At 37.3% G+C, this 18,868-nt stretch overlaps 1 protein-coding gene across 5 annotated transcripts in view; it reads right to left on the bottom strand.

Annotated features, from left to right (window-relative positions):
* LOC140650452 (transmembrane protein 161B-like) overlaps positions 1–18,868 on the bottom strand; it is a 57,344-nt gene that overhangs the window by 29,195 nt on the left and 9,281 nt on the right. For 2 of the 5 annotated variants that reach the window (XM_072858674.1, XM_072858673.1), the window contains exons 4-5: positions 10,703–10,854; positions 10,039–10,099 (exon numbers count right to left, since the gene is read on the bottom strand). In XM_072858674.1, the coding sequence (XP_072714775.1) occupies positions 10,039–10,099; positions 10,703–10,854 (213 nt within the window). Of the gene's footprint in view, positions 1–3,970; positions 4,361–8,962; positions 10,100–10,702; positions 10,855–18,868 lie in introns of those variants that run through there. The other 3 variants (XM_072858671.1, XM_072858672.1, XR_012041998.1) reach the window with 3 other exon arrangements.

The following is an 18,868-nucleotide window of genomic DNA, read 5'->3' as shown; positions in this document are numbered from 1 at the left end:
GGCTTCGGTTAAGGCAATTAATTTGGCTGGTTGTGCACTTAGTCTGGGGCTAAGTGCCTTGCTTATTAATACTTCAGCTTCCATAGTAACTGCAAAGCCCATGACGCAATGTCTATTTAAGGAATATGAAGAGTCGTCAACATATAGAATCGAAGCTGGATTTGCAAGAGGGGTATCTTGGAGGTTTTATCTTATTTTTCCAGATTCTTGTATGACTCCTATACAGGCATGATGTGGAAGTCCTTCATGGGATAGTGGAAGTAAGGAAGCTGGATTTAAAGTGTTGCAACGTTTCAGTGTAATGTTGTCAGCTGTTAAGAGTGTTGCTTCATATTTATGAAGGTGTTGAAAGGACAAGGCTTGAATTATGTGATTTGTCAAGATTGTTTCAACTTCATGGGGTACTCGAACTTCTAGGGGGTATCCTGGGACTATATTTTTCACTTTTTCTATTAAAGTAGCTGCAGCAGCCATGGCATGCATGCAAGGGATAGATTCTCATATGACTGGATCTAATTGCATATAGTAATATGCTACAGGCCTTGGTTGCCCCTCCCCCAGTTCTTGTGTCAGTACCTCGGAGGTGGTTCCTTCTCTTTCATGTGCGTATAAGGTTAAAGGTTTATCATAATTTGGAAGGCCAAGTGTGAGTTGACTGTCAATAAGGGGACTGTCAATAAGACTTGTTTAAGTTTTTCAAAAGCAGTCATCTGGTCCTCATTCCATTGCAAAGGTTCTGTTTGATCTTGATGTATACTGCTGAGGCTTCACTAATTCTCTGAAAGCAGCAATCCATGGTCTACAAAATCCTACAGCTCCTAAAAAGGCTTGCATCTGTTTTTTAGTTTGTGGCCGGGGAATATTTTGGATTGCTTGGACACGATCTGGGGATAAAAGTCAAGTTCCTTCTTCTAAGATATATCCCAAATATTCTACTTCTGATTTACAAAATTGAAGTTTATAAGGAGAAACTTTGTGACCTTTATCAGCCAATGCAGTCAATAACGCTAGAGTATTGATTTTGCATGTGTGGGAGTCGGGACTAGCTATAAGTAAATCATCAACACATTGTATTAATACAGATTGCCCTGGAAGTTTTACATCCTGTAAATCTTTGACCAATATCTAAGAAGAAAAAAAAAATAGTAGTCAGCTATCCTGCTAAACCTTGAGGTAATTGGGTCCAAGTATAACTGGTTTTGCAGATTTTAGGAGCCCTACTTCAGTGGGATCCCACCCCCAAATATGGGGTGGGAGTTTTTGCAGTTCTTTTGGTAGGGTGAAGCCTCTATGGCTTTCCTGTAATGCAGCAACTAGTTTAGGTAAATTTTGGACGAGTATCCAGAGCCGCATGCCCTGGGGGGAACAGTTTAGATTTGCCTGCAATTTACAGAGTAAATCTCTCCCTAATTAATTAGTCAGGCTGTTTTCAAGTAGTATAAAAGAATGTGTAATTGATAAGGGCCCTACCTGGAGAGGCGTCTCTTCTAACAAGGGTATGTGTTGGGGGCTTTCTTCAATTCCCATGATATAATTTTGTCCCACTGTGTTAATGTTTTGTGGTTGTTTGTTTAGAGTCGAATGCATAGCGCCTGTATCTACTAGGCACAAGTAATCTTCCCCTCCACACTTTAAGGGTCAGTTGGAGTTCTTGTTGTGGGTTTACAGTATTTAAAATCATGTGGGCATTACTCATGGTTGCTGCATAATAGGTTCTCAGTAATTGTCAATCTTGAGTGAATTTTTCGGTATAATTATATCTTTGTGCAGGGGCAGGGGAATTGAATTCAGAAGTCATGGTCAAACTGGGCATAGCTTGTGGTATCAGAGAAAAATGGGGTTTATAGGGGCAATCTTTTTTCCAGTGTCCTAATCGCCCACCATAGATGCAACAATAGGCTTGGGGAATTTCAGGGGAAAAAAGTCCTCGCAGTTTACTGCGTCTCCACCCTTGGCTCCTCCCTCTAGGGAAAAAGGGTCCTGGACACCTAAGGGCTGCGGCCAGTAAGGAAACTTTTCCTCCTGTTGTTTTTTTTTCCCCTCAATTTTTCTTGTTGGTCATCCCTGCCATTAAAGACAAAAGTTGATATACTCACAATTTCATCTATTCCTTTCCCTTGCCATCCTGTAGCATGTTTGGAGAAATATTTGTGGATGTCAGGAGCGGGTTGGTCAACAAAAAGGGAAACAAGTAATCATTGATTTTCAGGGTTGACCCCTCCATACATTCTAATATGTTTAGCTAATTGAGCATAGAAATCGGATGGTTGCTCTGTCAACCCTTGCTGACATTCCCTCACTTTACTCCGATTTGTTGGTTTTCATCCTACTCGCTCCAGGGATTCTAAAAGTCCATCTCTACATTGTCTTAAGGTGTTCCTCCCTGCTTCTGTATTATGATCCCACCCTGGGTCGGCCATCGGCCATGGTGTTCTCCTAGCGGCTTCTTCAGCCTCTCTCTGATTACGCTCCCGGATTTGTATATGTTCATCCAGGGTAAACACTGATTCAAATAATTGTTGGACGTCTGCCCAAGTTGTAATCATTAAATCATTAGGGTTGTCATGGTTTAACCCCAGCCAGCAACTAAGCACCACACAGCCACTCGTTCACTCCCCCCACAGTGGGATGGGGGAGAGAATCAGAAGAGTAAAAGTGAGAAAACTCGTGGATTGAGATAAAGACAGTTTAATAGGGAAAGCAAAAGCCGCGCACGCAAGCAAAGCAAAACAAGGAATTCATTCACTACTTCCCATTGGCAGGGAGGTGTTTAGCCATTTCCAGGAAAGCAGGGCTCCATCATGCGTAACAGTTACTTGGGAAGACAGACACCATAACTCTGAATGTCCCCCCGTTCCTTCTTCTTCCCCAGCTTTATATGCTGAGCATGATGTCATATGGTATGGAATATCCCTTTGGTCAGTTGGGGTCAGCTGTCCCAGCTGTGTCCCCTCCCAACTTCTTGTACACCCCCAGCCTACTCGCTGGTGGGGTGGTGTGAGAAGCAGAAAAGGCCTTGACTGTATGTAAGCACTGCTCAGCAATAATGAAAACATCCCTGTATTATCAACACTGTTTTCATCACAAATCCAAAACATAGCCCCATACTATCTATTATGAAGAAAATTAACTCTATCCCAGCCAAAACCAGCACAGGTTGAAAGGAACGTGAAATGTACCTAAAGTCAGATGTCCAGGAACCTGCCCAGGTCCCACTACAATTTGTTTTAGAGGAGCCTGAATCTTCAGTGCACTAGGAGATCTGGAGTCCTCAAAGTTGGGGGAAAATCAAGGGGGTTTAGTTTGTAGCAATTCCCCATTCGCCCAACCTTAATGACTGAGTGGAGGGAGAAATTTCTTTCGCTAGCCATAATTATTCCTAATTATTCCAGATATACCAATAATCCATCTGTCCCAGGGACTGGTCCTCTAATTGCAGACTCAACAATTGCTGTCTACCTTTATCCAGACTGCCCATCTTGGGCCACTGTTGGTCTACATTTCCAACAGAGGTCACCTCAGGCCAGTTTAATTGGCATAACTGTAATTCCCTTTTTTCTCAAGAGGCCATGAGTTCCATCTGTTTTCAGCCAATCCTTTAGAACATCTTCTAAGGCCAACCCCTTCACTATACTAAGTCCTCCTATCATTACGCACCTCTTTTAATGCCCAAAAAGATTCTTCCACTCGCTACCCCCTGTATTCAAGTTCCCAGGTGAACTCATGTTCTTGCCAGCAGTGGGGCCTTGAATCACAGGGGAGCGTAGCAACGTGGTGAACTGGGAGAGTCAGTGGTGTCCTGTCTGGGGTGCCAACTGTAAAAGTCAGTTCTTCGCCAGCCGAGAAGGGAGGCAAGGACACTTAGCATAGAATTACCAAGGGAATTTATTCTTTTATTTTAACTATGTGCATAGTGGTGCCCCAGTCTAATGCATGGAGGACCCCAATACAGAGGAAAGCAGGGTTTATATATGTTACAATACAGTTGTGTAGACCAATCAAATTACTCATGTTAAGGAGTGGGCTAATCAGCTCATGGAATCAGTATGCATTTGTCCTGTGCAGGTGGTATAGATGTATGGCCAATGGTGTGTTCATCTTCATTGTTCTAAACCAATGTCCCGTGCAGGTGGAGGGTTTTATACTGGATTCTGGTGAATTGCTGTTCTGGCCATAGTTTTACGCCTGGTTTTTTTGAAAGACAAATCTCCTGTTGTTTTATTGTTGATATGGGGTGTTCTCAGACATTAAGAGCTGGCTTAGGTTGGGTCTTCAGGTCACGTCGACTCTGAGGTAAAAGCTTATAGTCCCAGGTAGTGTTCATTCTTCTAAGCAAGTCGTATTGCAGTTAGCGTCTTGCCTTTCACAAAAGCAAACCTTTATGTTTCTTAAATCCACACCTTCTTAAAAAGCAAATGTGTTCAGACCTCTCACAGGCCAAATGGAATAAAAAAATAAAATTTTCAGGATCCCTTTGTTAAAATATTGTGTGTATATTATTACCCCTTGTTTCTGAGGGCTCCTTTTGTATATGCAGGACTATTTATTAATTATAAAGTTCCATAAACTGGAAAATGCACAAAATTATCCTTTTACTTTTTGATGTTAAAATTAGCACACAGGAAAGGTACAGGACTCACAATAAGGGGCACTGAAATTCTCTGTCCACAGAACAGAGGCCATGCAAGCTCTCACACACTTTTGCATGCCTACCATATAAAAGGAACATTCCCAAAAGCGAGGAAGTAATTTTAATCTCTCTATGCCATTCCCAAGTGCCACATGCATACATTCAATTCTTCACCTCTGTGCTTAGACTGGTAAGTGTGTTAATTACTGCCAGGTTTGGTATTTACTAAGCTATAGGCACATCTCTGGTAGAAAATAGACTGCAAGAATGTGACCAGTACATTTCACATTGACAATTGAATATACATCCTCTAACCCTAGCTGCTATGTCCTGCGCTGGATTAGCGTGAGTACTGTGCATTAAAATGTTATTTCTGTCCATTAGCAGTTTGCAAAGCCAAGCTTTCACTTTAACCTTTTAAGAGATATTGATGATACAAGGATTAGCCTAAACCAAAATAATGACTAAAGGAAGCCTCCATGTCTCTACTTCATATAACATCTGCAAGCCCCTAGACACCCCCATGTGATCTCTCATGATCGCAACACAGTTTTAAAAAGAATCAATGCCACTTATTTATTAATGATGGCAAACATCCAAGTCAGCAAAGAAATATGAATTTTCATGACAAGCAACCAATTGCTAGGGTTAGCCCTGCAGCCAGCAGGCCATTAGTAAAGTACATCTACAGCCACAGGAAATTAAAGGCTTACTTCTTCCTCCTCTTTTTTTTTAACAGTTGTTTAGTTCTCTCATTGCAGAGCTCACTTAGAGTCTATATTCATCATTTCTTAAAATTATAAATCTATAAAGAGGTAATTACTGAAATTATACAATTCAAAATATTAATATATTTTTGTGTTTAATTACAAATATTTTTATCTATTTTAATATACTTATTTTAATATATTTTTATATATTACAGATTTTTTTTATTTAATTACAGATCTTATTTGAAATTATTTAACTAGCTGATTCTAGGTACAGAAATATAATGATCTTAATTATTTGTTTCTTCCCAAATACCTTTGATTAGTCTCATGCAAGCTATTTTCAGTTTATTAATTAAGTATACTTAATTATGCTTAACTTAAAGCATATGAATAATCCTGTTGTCTTCATCAATGCACATATTTAAGTCACTTGCAGAGAAACAGAGAGGTATTATCATTGCATTTCCCAGCTAATTCCAAGGGAAACTGGCAGTACAGCCAACAGACTGCATTCAGTTGGAGGCTACTCAGTAGATTTCTACTCTTATAATCAAAGGCCCATATCTCTGGAAATAAAAACTTGTTGAATGTAGAACATTTGGCAACATGAGGTATGTATTACATAGTGATTAAATAAGATAACAGCGGTTTTAACTAGCTGAGAATCTGATTCTAGGCATCAGAATTTTTGCTCTCTTCTCTGGGCTGTACAGGTGGCATAGGATATAATTTTCTAAAAATCAATCAGAGCAAATTATTCTATGTTTATGTGAGTGTCAAAAGCACCCAATGGGCTACCTAGGTCTGATTCCAGGTCTAATTTTTCACCTGGAGCTGTCATGTGTTAGTTTTAGGCATCACTCTGTAATACTCATTAAAATCATATTCTGGGTATAGGTTATTCATGTTTATGTCTCTGAGAATCTTCTTCCTAAAAAGAAGGTAATCTGTGCAATAAAGTGTCTTCTCAAAGGCCTCCCCTGAGCCATATATCTTGAAGCCACTGACAGGAAACTGATTATTAAAATCAATACGATTTTATGTTCTAGGGGCTGGGCAAGGTTTCCAAAAGAGTTTTCTGTTAGAATTTCCAAAAGAGTTTCCTAACACATAACAACAAATACTCCGGAGCCTTATTTCCCTCTTACCTGTAATTATTTTCTGCATACTTTGTTAACAAAACAACTTAGAGTTCCATGGTAGTAGAGACAAGAAAAAAATCTTATTGTGAAGATTGTTAAAAAAAATCTCAACATTTGGTCAATGTGATGACTTAGGAGAAATCTCAGTAACGTGCATCAGCACAAGCTTTTTCAGTAGCTAGTGCTACCATTTGTAGGCTGTAGTGCTGTCTGTGCGGTGTTGCTTGGGGGGAATTCCCAGGAACTTGCCAAGATCACCTGTGCCCAAAGAAAATGACACATATTGCAGGACCCCTGTATAAAGTGAGGCACAGGAGGTACCTATGACAGTCAAAATATTTTGTTTTGTTTTGCACTGATGTAGAGTCAGAGACAAAATATTGTCCTGTCAATTCCTGTTCTAATAATAATAATAAATAATCTGCTACTGTGATTTATATTTGCATTGGGTTTAACTGGCAAGGTTTTGGTAGCAGGCGGGGGTGGGGGGGGATTACATGGGTGGCCTCTGTGAGAAGAGGCCAGGGGCTGCCTTGTGCTGGACAGCTCGAAAACAGACCCACCACAGGCCAAAGCTGAGCCAATAAGTGAAGCTGGTGGTATCTCTGTGAAAACACATTTAAGAACAGGCAAAACGCTGCACTACAGTGTGAGGAATGAGGGGGAAAAAGAGTGAGAGAAACAACCTTGCGAACACCAAGGTCAGAGAAGAAGGAGGAGGAGGAGGTGCTCTAGGGGTCGGAGCAGAGACTCCCCTGCAGCCTGTGGTGAAGACCATGGTGAGGCAGGCTGTCCCCCTGCAGCCCGTGGAGGTTAATGGTGGAGCAGATATCCACCTGCAGCCTGTGGAGGACCCCACACCAGAGCAGGTGGATGTGCCCTGAAGGAAGCTGCAGCCTGTAGAGAGCCCACGCTGGAACAGGCTCCTGGCAGGAGCTGTGGCCCCATGGAGAGGAGCCCACACAGGAGCAGATTTATCCTGAAGGATTGCAGCCCATGGGAAGGAACCACACTGGAGCAGAGGAAAAGTAAGAGGAGGAAGGAGCAGCAGAGAGGAACTGTTACAAACTGACTGCAACCCCCATTCCCCATCCCCCCCTGCACCACTTGGGGTGGGGGGAAGGTGGAGGTAGAGGAGTTGGGAATGAAGGAGTGAAGTTGAGCCTGGGAAAAAGGGGTGGGGGTGGAGTGAAGGTGTTTTAGTTTTTGTCTTTGTTTCTCACCATCCAACTCTGTTTTAATTGGCAATAAATTAAATTGATCTTCCCCAAGTCGAGTCTGTTTTGTCCATGATGGTAATTGGTAAGTGATCTCCCTGCCTTTATCTTGACCCATGAGCTTTTCATCTTATTTTCTCCCCCTGTCCTGTTGAGGAGAGGGAGTGAGAGAGCAGCTGAATGTGTGTCTGGCAGCCGGACAAGGTCAATCCCCCACAATATCAAAAAGAATTGTTGTAACAACATGGGTGAAAATACTGCCTACTCTTTCTGCTATAAATATGCTATTTTACTGCATTTTTCACCCTTTCCATGCCTTTAGTTTACTAAACTGACATTACTAGTTCCTGCAATAAGAAGAAGAGTTAACTCTTTTCCATCTCTTGGCTTTGATGTGTTAAAATTACTGAAACCTTTCCCTTTCTCCTCCCTTCACTACCATACAGCCCCAATGAATTTTTCGGTTACATGTTGATTGGAAGGCTAATGGAAAATGGCAGCAAAAATTAGGCTTGGCAGAATCCAGTGACTATGCCTAAAATGAGAAGCGAGGTAGCTGTCTGTTACGTACATATCCTCAACTTAGAATGCAGGATCTCTTAAAACCAGGTGAAGAGTGTTAAATTATCTCAGCTCAGAAGCTGATAGCTTGATCCTCACACAGGAAGACACATATATATCATCTGGGCATCACTACTACCAAGTGCATAAGTATCACTGAATAATGCATTAGGAAGCAAAGCATCTATCAATCAAATTCTGCTGTTAAGGCCACAGTTCACCAACTTCCAGAAGAGATTTCCAGGATGAAAATAATTTAGCAATAAAATAACTTGGATAAAGTTCCAGGAAGATATATGAAGTGGGAGGAAGGCAGATTGCAGGAAAGGAAAACAGAGCTCTATATTAAAAGGTGAACAATTTTTCTGACTATGCTTTCTTCCTCTCCAATTCTTTTTTATTTATATATACATCTAGACATATATATCAGATAATATATATAGGATATATAGGATGGGGGGGGCGGGAAGCAGAGACTACTTTCAAATCAACAGTATCTAACATTTAATCAAATTAAAATAAAAAACAAGCAAGTCACCTATTTATTTACTAAAAAGAATAAAAAGCTCTTCAATAGAAGAAAACCAAAACCTAAGCTACTTCCTACAAGATGTTAAATTTGTTAGCAGAGAAAAAAAAAACCAAAAAAGAATAATTTTATATTGTGATTAACAAGTTATGCAATAAAAATAGCTAGTGGAATGGATTCGATGATTATACTTTGAATAGAAGAACAGATACATCACAAGTTTAACTGGTCAAAGGCAAATTTTTATTTTTATTTTTAAGTTATGCCATTCAAACTACCAAGAGACACCATCATCAACTCAATCACTGCTGTAAACAGCCAAAGCACTGTGAATGTTTAAAAGGAAATGGACACAAACAGAAAAATTAATACAGAAATTAGTAAATTCGGAATAGTTTATGAAAAACAGAGCAAAGAAAGTTTAAGAAACACATGGAATTGAGTTGAAGGGTTTCTTTCTCATTAAATATCCATATCTATAAATGACACATTATTCTAAGTATATATTTGAAACTTCTGTTCCTCACAAATAATAATAATAATTAAAAAAATCTATAATTCTTATATAATACTTGAGAATTTCCAAACAAGAATTCAAATTTGTATTCCCACAGTGATGACATACCCCATACAAGCATTTTTGATCATGTGTTTAAGGCAAAGATTGTAACAGAATTCCGTTTGCAATATACAGAGGCTGTCTATGACAGTGATTGTATATATAAGTAACATCACAAGCTATGGAACATTCCTTTGTCAGTCTATACAAAACTTGGATGTACTGTAGCAAGCAGATGTATTTGCCTAAGAGGAAAATACTATTATAGCCTGAATGCCAAAATTTACTCCTAATTCCAACTTTATTGCAGGCTCCATCTGTAGCTTTTGCACTCTCATCCTCCTGCATACCACAGGAACTGCAAAAAATACTTATCTCCTGTTTTAAGCAATCTTTTCAAAGCTGAAGAGACTGTTTAAGAATTACCATGAGAAAGACTTTTATAGTTTTTAACTGTATTTTATGGACTGGAATAATTTTGGAATAAAAAGGGAATACACAAATGCAACTTAAGTTACTTTGTAAATATTGATGGATTATTTTCATTAATCCACCTCTTCACATTAATACAGAGATTATAAGTGTGTATAAGAGCAAAGCATGCAAGACAAATGCTTGCTAAGAAAATCCAAGTGGCTCAGTTATAAATGCAACATAATGAAGACCAATGTATTTCCAGAAACTTACCGGGATTCCAAACCCTGCTTTTCAAGAAACTGCATAGCACTTTCTGAAAAATTCGAGAATCCTGCAGAGACATTAATTATATGTATTTTATCACAGTACAAATATAAAATCTCTTTTTTGAAATAAAATGCTAGGTAACAGGACATATTTTAAACAATTTTTGTCTAGCATTATTATTATTATTATTATTATTATTATTATTATTAAATTATATCTAGCATAGCTCTTTCATGTGCTAATTAGTATGCCACAATGCAATAAAACTCAGTTATTAACACAAACAGTCTTTGAAAACATCTCTGATATTTGTACATTTCATGAACATTAATAAAACATTCATTTTTAAGAAGGTAAGTAACTTTTTTTCAGTAGAGGAGCTTCGCTTTACTATACAAGGCAAAATGGGTTAAAAATAAAACTGAACAGTAAATATAATTAACAAAGCAAACAACCTAGGTAAAGACTACACTATTTAAAACAAAGCAAGGAAAATATACAGGATATCCTTCAGAATCGACATCCCAAAGCAAGATTTCCTAAAAGTGTATTACATATAGAGTTCATTTAAATACAGATATTCTCAAAACCACCTAAAATGCTTAAAATTCATTTTTCAAGGAATTTAATCACTAGAGCTGTTGCAAACCCTGAAGAAAGGAGTTACCTGATTCGAGTCCAAACTCTAGATAGCTTTCTGTCACAATCAGGATTGCCATTGCTTTCACAAAGAAGAAGAAGCCAAAGGTGACACAGACTGATCTTTCACCTCCATCCTCTACTATGAAATAATGGGTGGTCAATGAAAACAGTATCTTACTATACAAGAAAAACGTCAAGGAAAATCAAGTTTGTAAAATAACTATATTTACAAATTATAAAGCTGTATTTTGGTCATCTACACTAAGACTGTTCTAAGATGCACAAATGCTTTAAAAAGTAATATGTATTTGGCCAATTTTAGGTTAATTATGCTTTACAGTATTGTGGGAGTTTAATAAGCACAGGCACACAATCACATAATGGGTAGCTAGGAATACACTATTCTGGAATATAATTTTGTTTTCATTTAGGCTTACTGATAGCCAAATGCAATGGTATTCACTATCAACCTGAGAATAATTAAACCAAAGTTTAAATGTTAATTTTACATACTTGTAAGAATTTACAGAAGTTATATCGAACCAAAAATAAGACAATTGTATCTTCAATGTAAAATATCAAGCTAGATGAAAAATATTCCATCAAACTACACAACAGTGAATGCAGGGAAGTGAATAAATAAATTTTTAACCACAGTGGAGTTATACATGTTCTGTCAGAATGCACAACCCCAAGCGGGTGTATTCAAGATTCTTCACTGCAAAAATGCAAAAATCCAGAGTTCAAAGGCAAAAATATAGCACCATTCAAGTCACTGCATGTTTGTTGCTGAAATAATCTTGGTTAAAATACTTCCTCAGTCTTGACTTAACTATATGTGAATGCATGTTTGTACACATGCATACATCCATACACACAAATACATATATATAGTACATATATATGTATACTGTGTATATAACATACACGGCTTTTTGTTCCTTTGGGGAGAAAAAGGTAGAAAAGGTAGAAAAGGTGTTCCTCCTCACATAAGTCCCTCTTTTTTTTCTGAAGAAAAACATAGAAATTGAATTTTTTCTTCCCTCCTTGATTAAAGGCAAGACATTTTAGAAGACATGAGGTGAGAACAGAGAGATTTGTTGCCCTTTAGTTTAGAAACAAACAAAAAACCCCACACAATAAGCATTTAATGCAAAAGCTGTTCTCTCAAATGTCTGCTGAGCTTTCCCAAGTAGTCTTACAAAAGCTTCCAGGTAGTTTTACAAAATCTGTATCCTTTCAATTAGATTTCCTTTTCTTAGTTTTCAGGGCATCATGATTAGTGGAAGCAGCAAAAACTTAACTCTTTGCATAAGAGCAGAGAAGTTGTAAGAATGTTTATATATAATAAATAAATGTCAGAAAAGACAAAATAGATTTTTGCTTTAAAAACACCAAAAGATTCTCTCTGTCACTTAGAAATATTCAAACATCAGATAAAGTAACTTTGTGCTGGTTTTGGTGAGGGAGGGCAGGAAACACAGGGTATACATACAAACAGCAGGGAATGGGATGCCCCAAGAAGCACTTCTATCAATAATGGGATAAAATTTCTTAAATATGAAAACTTCTCCTCACAGGAAGCATAGACCTGCCTTATAAGAAATAGTGACCAGTGGCATGGGATTGTTGCTTAGATTATTATGTGACTATTTACTAAGCAAAAAATGTGTGAAAAGATGAAACTTGTGTTTCTCTACTTTCGCGTGTATGTGTTCAAGATTTCTCAACGATCAAAGGTAATCAACTAGCAGCACATTTAGTATTATCTAGGAAAGCAAAATCTATCCCATTCTCATTTTGATAAAAAAGAGAGACTATATAGTCCGGTATTATATCTTAAGTCCTTTCCTCAATGCCATAAATATGAACATCTAAGAGGTTATCTGCTCTGTTATCAAGCTGTTTTAAAAATGTTTATTGAATATTCTCCTTTTTAGTGCATTTCTAAACATAATTAGTTCCAAAATTATACAGTAGATTAAGATAATTTTTTTCTAATACACTGTCAATTCTTACTACTATGAGCTGCAGCCCATTATAATTGATTTTTTTTTTTCAAATGGCAGGCGATATCAAGTCTATATTTAAATAAAGTACTTGGAGATCATTCCAGACATTACCTGCTTTAAATAACAAAAAAGGAAGACACTGAAAAAATTTAAGTGTAAATTGTAACCATTTTTTTCCGCTACACAATAACATAATAATTTATATTTGTACTTTTTAAAATATTGGAAGTATTTTAAGATGTAGATTATGTGAAAATCTATTTTAGGGTATCTATTCGATAAAAACATTTGAACTGTCATCAGTTAATCTCTAAAGAAACCATGTGATTATGCAATATTGCACTTCATTAAGCAGCACACATTTAACATATGCATTGCTGTATTTCATCTATATGCAGAGAAGTACTCATATACGCACATTGGGGTGGCCTAACCACAGCATCAAACTTGACTCTTAAGCTTACAGTAATCAACTTAAACTCCCTTTATAGTTAACAGAAAGAACAGGTATCCCTAAAGGAAGACTTATCTCATCCTAAAAATAGGCGCATAATAGGTCATACAGACTGTGTTCTGGAAAGGTCTGTTTCTCTACATTGACCATTAAAAGAGCATCAGGACGATTTTTCAACACTTAGAAGTTAGGCAAGATGACTCCCACCCTTATAAACATTTTAGTTTCTAGTAAAATACATAGAACTTTTGGATTCACAATTGAAAACCAAATAAACTCCTCTATATTATTTCTAATTGTATGTAGAGAGAAAAAAAATAGTTTAAGGCTTCCAGAGATTATTTCCAGATCTGATGACTGACTTTCCCTAGATCAACCTTCAATCAAGTTAAGGAAAGTCTGTTGCTTGCCTTTGCTATCCCATTGATATAACTACATGTGAAGACATTTTTCAAAAGTAGCCAGTAAAGTTTCCTAATCTACTAATGAAATCAGGTTACTTAATCAGCTTTTCAGATGACAGACAGCTTCCCAACTGAGAAGTACCTTACTTTTCCCATACCACATTAATTTTCCTAAATACCTTGCCTTCGCAACAGAAAGGATCGTGTACAGCACTGTTTAAAGGTTTACAACAGATAAAAAATTAAATAAGCTGACGTATTTGTGTGTTGTACAAAGACAATGCTTTAAAATGTCATTCAGTTGTTCTCAATGATGAATTTTAAATAGCTGCATAAGCAGAGTAGTTTAAATTAGACACGTGCTATTGTTAAGATAGATCATCTCTCAGTGTTGTCCATCTTCACTCTATCCTCATGCACATTCCCCCCCTGCCAATGAAATGCTTTGTTATTTTACAAACTCATCCCTTTGCAAGTATGCCAGCTGCAACTGCTACATTTAAAATTGCGATCAACCATTTCATTCACTAATTTTGAGTATTTTTTCTGACAGAAGCCACCTTTCCAAATTTCAAAGTAATGGAAATCAGCAATCTGTGACTAGTGACTATCTGCAACAAATTGTATAGCAAGAATAAAAAAAAATTTAGTAACCAGAACATGTGACCTACAACACAATGCGTTTTCACAAACATTAAAGTTACTTTTGCAAGAAGTATTGCAAAACCTATTTTTAAGCCTAAATCCATGTTTAGCAGGTTGTGACTGATAATCTGTCTTAAAAAAAAACCAAAACAAAAAACCTCAACATTTTTGTTTTGCAAAATCTTTTGTTACTCCTCTTCGTGTACTGGAAACTGTTCAGTGTGTGCAGGCTATCACCATGAAAAGCCATCAATCAACTAACCCAGTATCCCATAGCCTTTCAAAAATATTAAATAGAGGGCAGGTGGTACAGCAGGTCTTCTAACTGCTGCCTCTAAGAAACATATTGTCATTGAATCTTCCTGAAAGTATAAAGCAATTAAAAACTTTATTGTTCTGTTCTGCTAAAACAATAAGAGAGTTCTCTATACTGAAACTATTTATCTGCATTGCCAACTGTGAGGTAACCAAGAATAGTCTATGTTGCAGTCAAAAGGAAAGAGGGAGACACACGCAGACATTCCTCCTCTAGCTTTACACTGGCTAGGTTAGGTTGATCAGTCAGTACCAACGCAGATACAGAAGCTTGGAGTTTAGCATGGGCTGCCACTTGAACATTTACCCAATCCGACAGGTGAATTCTGCATCTTTCACTGAGGTATCTGCTAATGCAGCTGCACAAATATTTCTGCACATTAAATATATTTAAAGCTAGCTTAGTTGTGCCTATCAGAATTGCCATCAATGTAATGCCGATATACTCTAACCATGGAACTCAAGTACTAAACTAATGTATTACTCCTTTTACATTAAAATTCTGTTAAAACACAAATGTATGGACTAGTTTCCTGTTTGGATTTTTTTTCTGAGCATCTACACTACCAACATAAAAAAGCTACTGGTGGGTTACTGCACTGAAACAAAACATCTACCCCTAGAAGACATGGTCAAAAAAATTTCCAATCAATCATCACTTCTATAAGCTTCTTTTGGCCGCTTTGCCAGCCAAGTCTCTAGTACAATCCAATACCTCTTAATATACAGCCATGAAACAGGGAAAAGCATCTGTCACCAAAACACAAAACTGTTCTAGAATTAATTCTTGACATATCACATTGGTTTCTTTAAATTTAAAATATGGGGGTGTACTGGGTTTGACTGGGATAGAGTTAATTTTCTTCATAGTAGCTAGTATGGGGCTATGTTTTGGATTTGTGATGAAAACAGTGTTGATAACACAGGGATGTTTTAGTTATTGCTGAACAGTGCTTACACAGAGTCAAGGCTTTCCTTATTTTGCTTTGCTTGCGCACGCAGCTTTTGCTTTCCCTATTAAACTGTCTTCATCTCAACCCATGAGTTTTCTCACCTTTACCCTTCCGATTCTTCCCCCCCATCCCACTGTGAGGGGAGTGAGCGAGTGGCTGTGTGGTGCTTAGTTGCTGGCTGGGGTTAAACCACGACAGGGGGCAACCAAATATTTCAACAATTTATGATGAATCATTTCTGGTCTTGACATACTGAATTAGTAAATAGTTGTATGCTTTTAAGTATTTTCAGTATCCCAGAGGCCCAATGTCAAAACACAAGAATGAACCAGATTTCTTCTGAAACCTCTTTTCACTCGCCTAGGTTACAGTGATCACAAGAATTGTTTCATTAATACTTCCGTATACCACTCCTTGCACCAACACCCCCCCCCAAAAAAAACCTGTAATGCCCAGAATAAGTTATGTTAACATATTTATAGAGATGTTAACTCTCTAATACAAAGTTCAGTTTAGACCGTGCTCCCTGGTACTGCAGTCTTCTGCATTGTCACTAACCCCTCAAACTGGACAGGACTAAACTACTTCATCCCATCTGCCCAGAAACCACACAAACATTTAAGCAAGCCCTATTCAATATCAGGAAGCAGTGATTTCACAAGGATTTCTACAAAACCACCCACTCTGTGGAGAAATCTCCAATAAAAACAAGGTCTCTCTCATGCCACAGAAAAAACAGTAAATAAAAGTTGTAGGAAGTGGCAGAAAACCAGCTCCACCGTTTATTTCCTTTGTATAACTATTAAATGACTGTTCAACTATCTATTAATGGATAAGTAATTATATTTTCCATTGTATTCTCTCTTTCAAACTACACAAAAACATAGACATTTTTTGAAGTGATTCATTAAAAACCCTGGAATTTAGACTCTGCTGTTTGACAATGCATTCAAAACAAAAGGTAACACTTTTTACACAGGTTTCCAATTTCCCAGAATTTATTTGTGAAGGCTTAGTCCTGCATACAAGGTCATTCTTCTCCAGGCTTTCCCAAATTTGTGTATGTTTTTAGAAGTGCCACATGAATTTTAAACTTTGAGTTCTCTATTCTTCCTCTTACCCCAACAAACTACCAGAATTTCTTAAGAATTTTCCCTCTAAAGTATATTGTCTGCTACCAAAAACTCAAAAGAATATTGATCCCTTAGCCAATACAAAAATCACACATGCTCAGGTAAAGAAATGCTAAAGCATGCAGTTAACTGTTCACAGTTTATTAAATAAAACTTAGCTTTTGGCATACGATCTTTTGATTTTAATACTATTCTATGTGATCTTACAGCTCAGAAATGTCATGCCAATATACACACTCAATTTAGTTTTGACCTAGCACAACTTGTCCTCTTACAGTGAAAAATTATTTGCTTCTGACAATGGACAAAAATCACCTGTCCGTCTCCACAGAAGACCTTACATTTAAAATCCCATATATAATTATGGGATTTGATAATCTACATGAAGATATTTAAGGTGTGAAGCATGCTTCCTGCCAGTGTCTCAAAGTAATTATCTTGTGGTTTCCTGTATGTCTCATAAGTTCTAATGTATAGAAACTGCAATATTTCCTCTCTGCCATACTTCCCTTTCAGTCATTTAAGAAAGCTAGTAAGAAAATATAGGCCAATGTGCTTCTAACATGCAGGATACTAGCTCCGTTTCCATCTTATCCAGCTGCAAATGGGCAATTGGATCTCAAATGTTTGAGCCAGATTAGGACAAGGCTGAAAATACTGATTTAGGCTCAATTCATATTAAAAAGGCAGGTCAGAAAGAAAGAATCAGGAAAAGACCCTAATATCTATTTGCATTTTCACAGTACTGAGACAGAAAAAAGCTTGCACAGCCATGCATCTCGATTCTTTTAGATTTCTATGTTTGGTTTTGCCTCTGAATTGATGACCAAATTAAAGCAGTGATTAGGAGTGCATTTAAATACCACTGTAAGAATGGAATGTTGCAGTCTATTTTCCTACATAATCCATGCCAATATATAATTCACAATTTTGTCACCTAGAGTTGCAATTACTGTAGTATTATTTAAGTTGGTTACACCCAAGATTTATTTGAAAGATGAAGCAAATACAGGGCATTGTCATCAGTAAATTTAAGAGTGTATTATGGTTATACTATCTGAAAATTGTTTTTCCATTAATTATATTAACCTCCCTCTCATTCTCAAAATGGGAGTTGAAGGTGTTGGCTTGCATCTCTGATTTCTTAAGTAGCAGTTGCTTCTCTCTCTCTCCTTCCCTCTGCCACAATTAAACTAGAAATCCTGACTTCATCCAACCACATTAAAAAAAAGGCTGCTTAGTAACATAGCTATAATATCATTAAAGGTGTGCAAGAGCCAGACACTAATTTTCCTGTCACCACCTGGTAGGTTAGAAAACCACCTTTTGGATTGTGGATCTGTCTGCTGACAGATAAGAGTCGATGGAGAAATAATTGGTCTGGAGGCAAGCTACTGCCAGTTGGTTATTTCATAATGCAAGTCAACTCCTCCATCTAAGTTCTTACTCATTAAAAGGAAAATTCTGGATATCATTTATACTTCAGGCTATGTGGAAAAGGTATTACTGTCCTTATTGTAAAGGCAGCAGACACTTCAATAATTATCAAGTACAGACAAGCTTTAAGCATATCCAGAACTGTCAGTAAAAACTAACCAGAGTTCAAGGGGTTTACGTGACATCACTAGCTAGTGCTAACACCAAAAAAGATCACAATAAGAATCTCTATGGAAGAAGAGGCATTTCCACAGAGGAATCAATTTTGAATATTCAAGTGCTATATTAAGTCTAACTTAGCACTTTATCTGGTTATTAGCTGTTCAGGGAGCAGAGCAGTTGCACAAATTCATTTTCTAACTCACATCTCCATAACCTACTTTCTTCCAGGCCCTTATTACATTGCTTCATCACCTCTCACATCTTTAAAAGGCAACTTTCCTCCCCAAAGAGTAAGTCTGGATTGGTCTCTGAAAACCAGCTAATTACTACACAAGCATCAATGTCCGATACTGCTTTCTCCAGTACATCACAGCTGCTTCTTTTTATGATTTGATATTGCTTGTTTCCTAAACACTCTGCTTTTGTTTCCTTCAGTTTCAGAGGGGAGTTCAGCTTTTCACAGAACTTTGAAAACATAGTACCACCTCAGCTCCTACAACTGTCTACACATTTTATTTTCACATAAACTTCATTATAAGTATCTTGAAGTTCTTCTAAAAATATGAATTCACGCATGCATCTTTGCAATAAATGACTGTATACAGTACTGTACTATTCAGCTAAGGGAATCATCACACTAAACATATCAAAACCAAAAAGCATGCAGTAAATTGCA

The sequence above is a fragment of the Ciconia boyciana genome, chromosome 4, assembly GCF_034638445.1.
Source record: "Ciconia boyciana chromosome 4, ASM3463844v1, whole genome shotgun sequence".
NCBI classification, from domain to species: domain Eukaryota; kingdom Metazoa; phylum Chordata; class Aves; order Ciconiiformes; family Ciconiidae; genus Ciconia; species Ciconia boyciana.
This window is presented reverse-complemented; position numbering and strand designations above follow the sequence as displayed.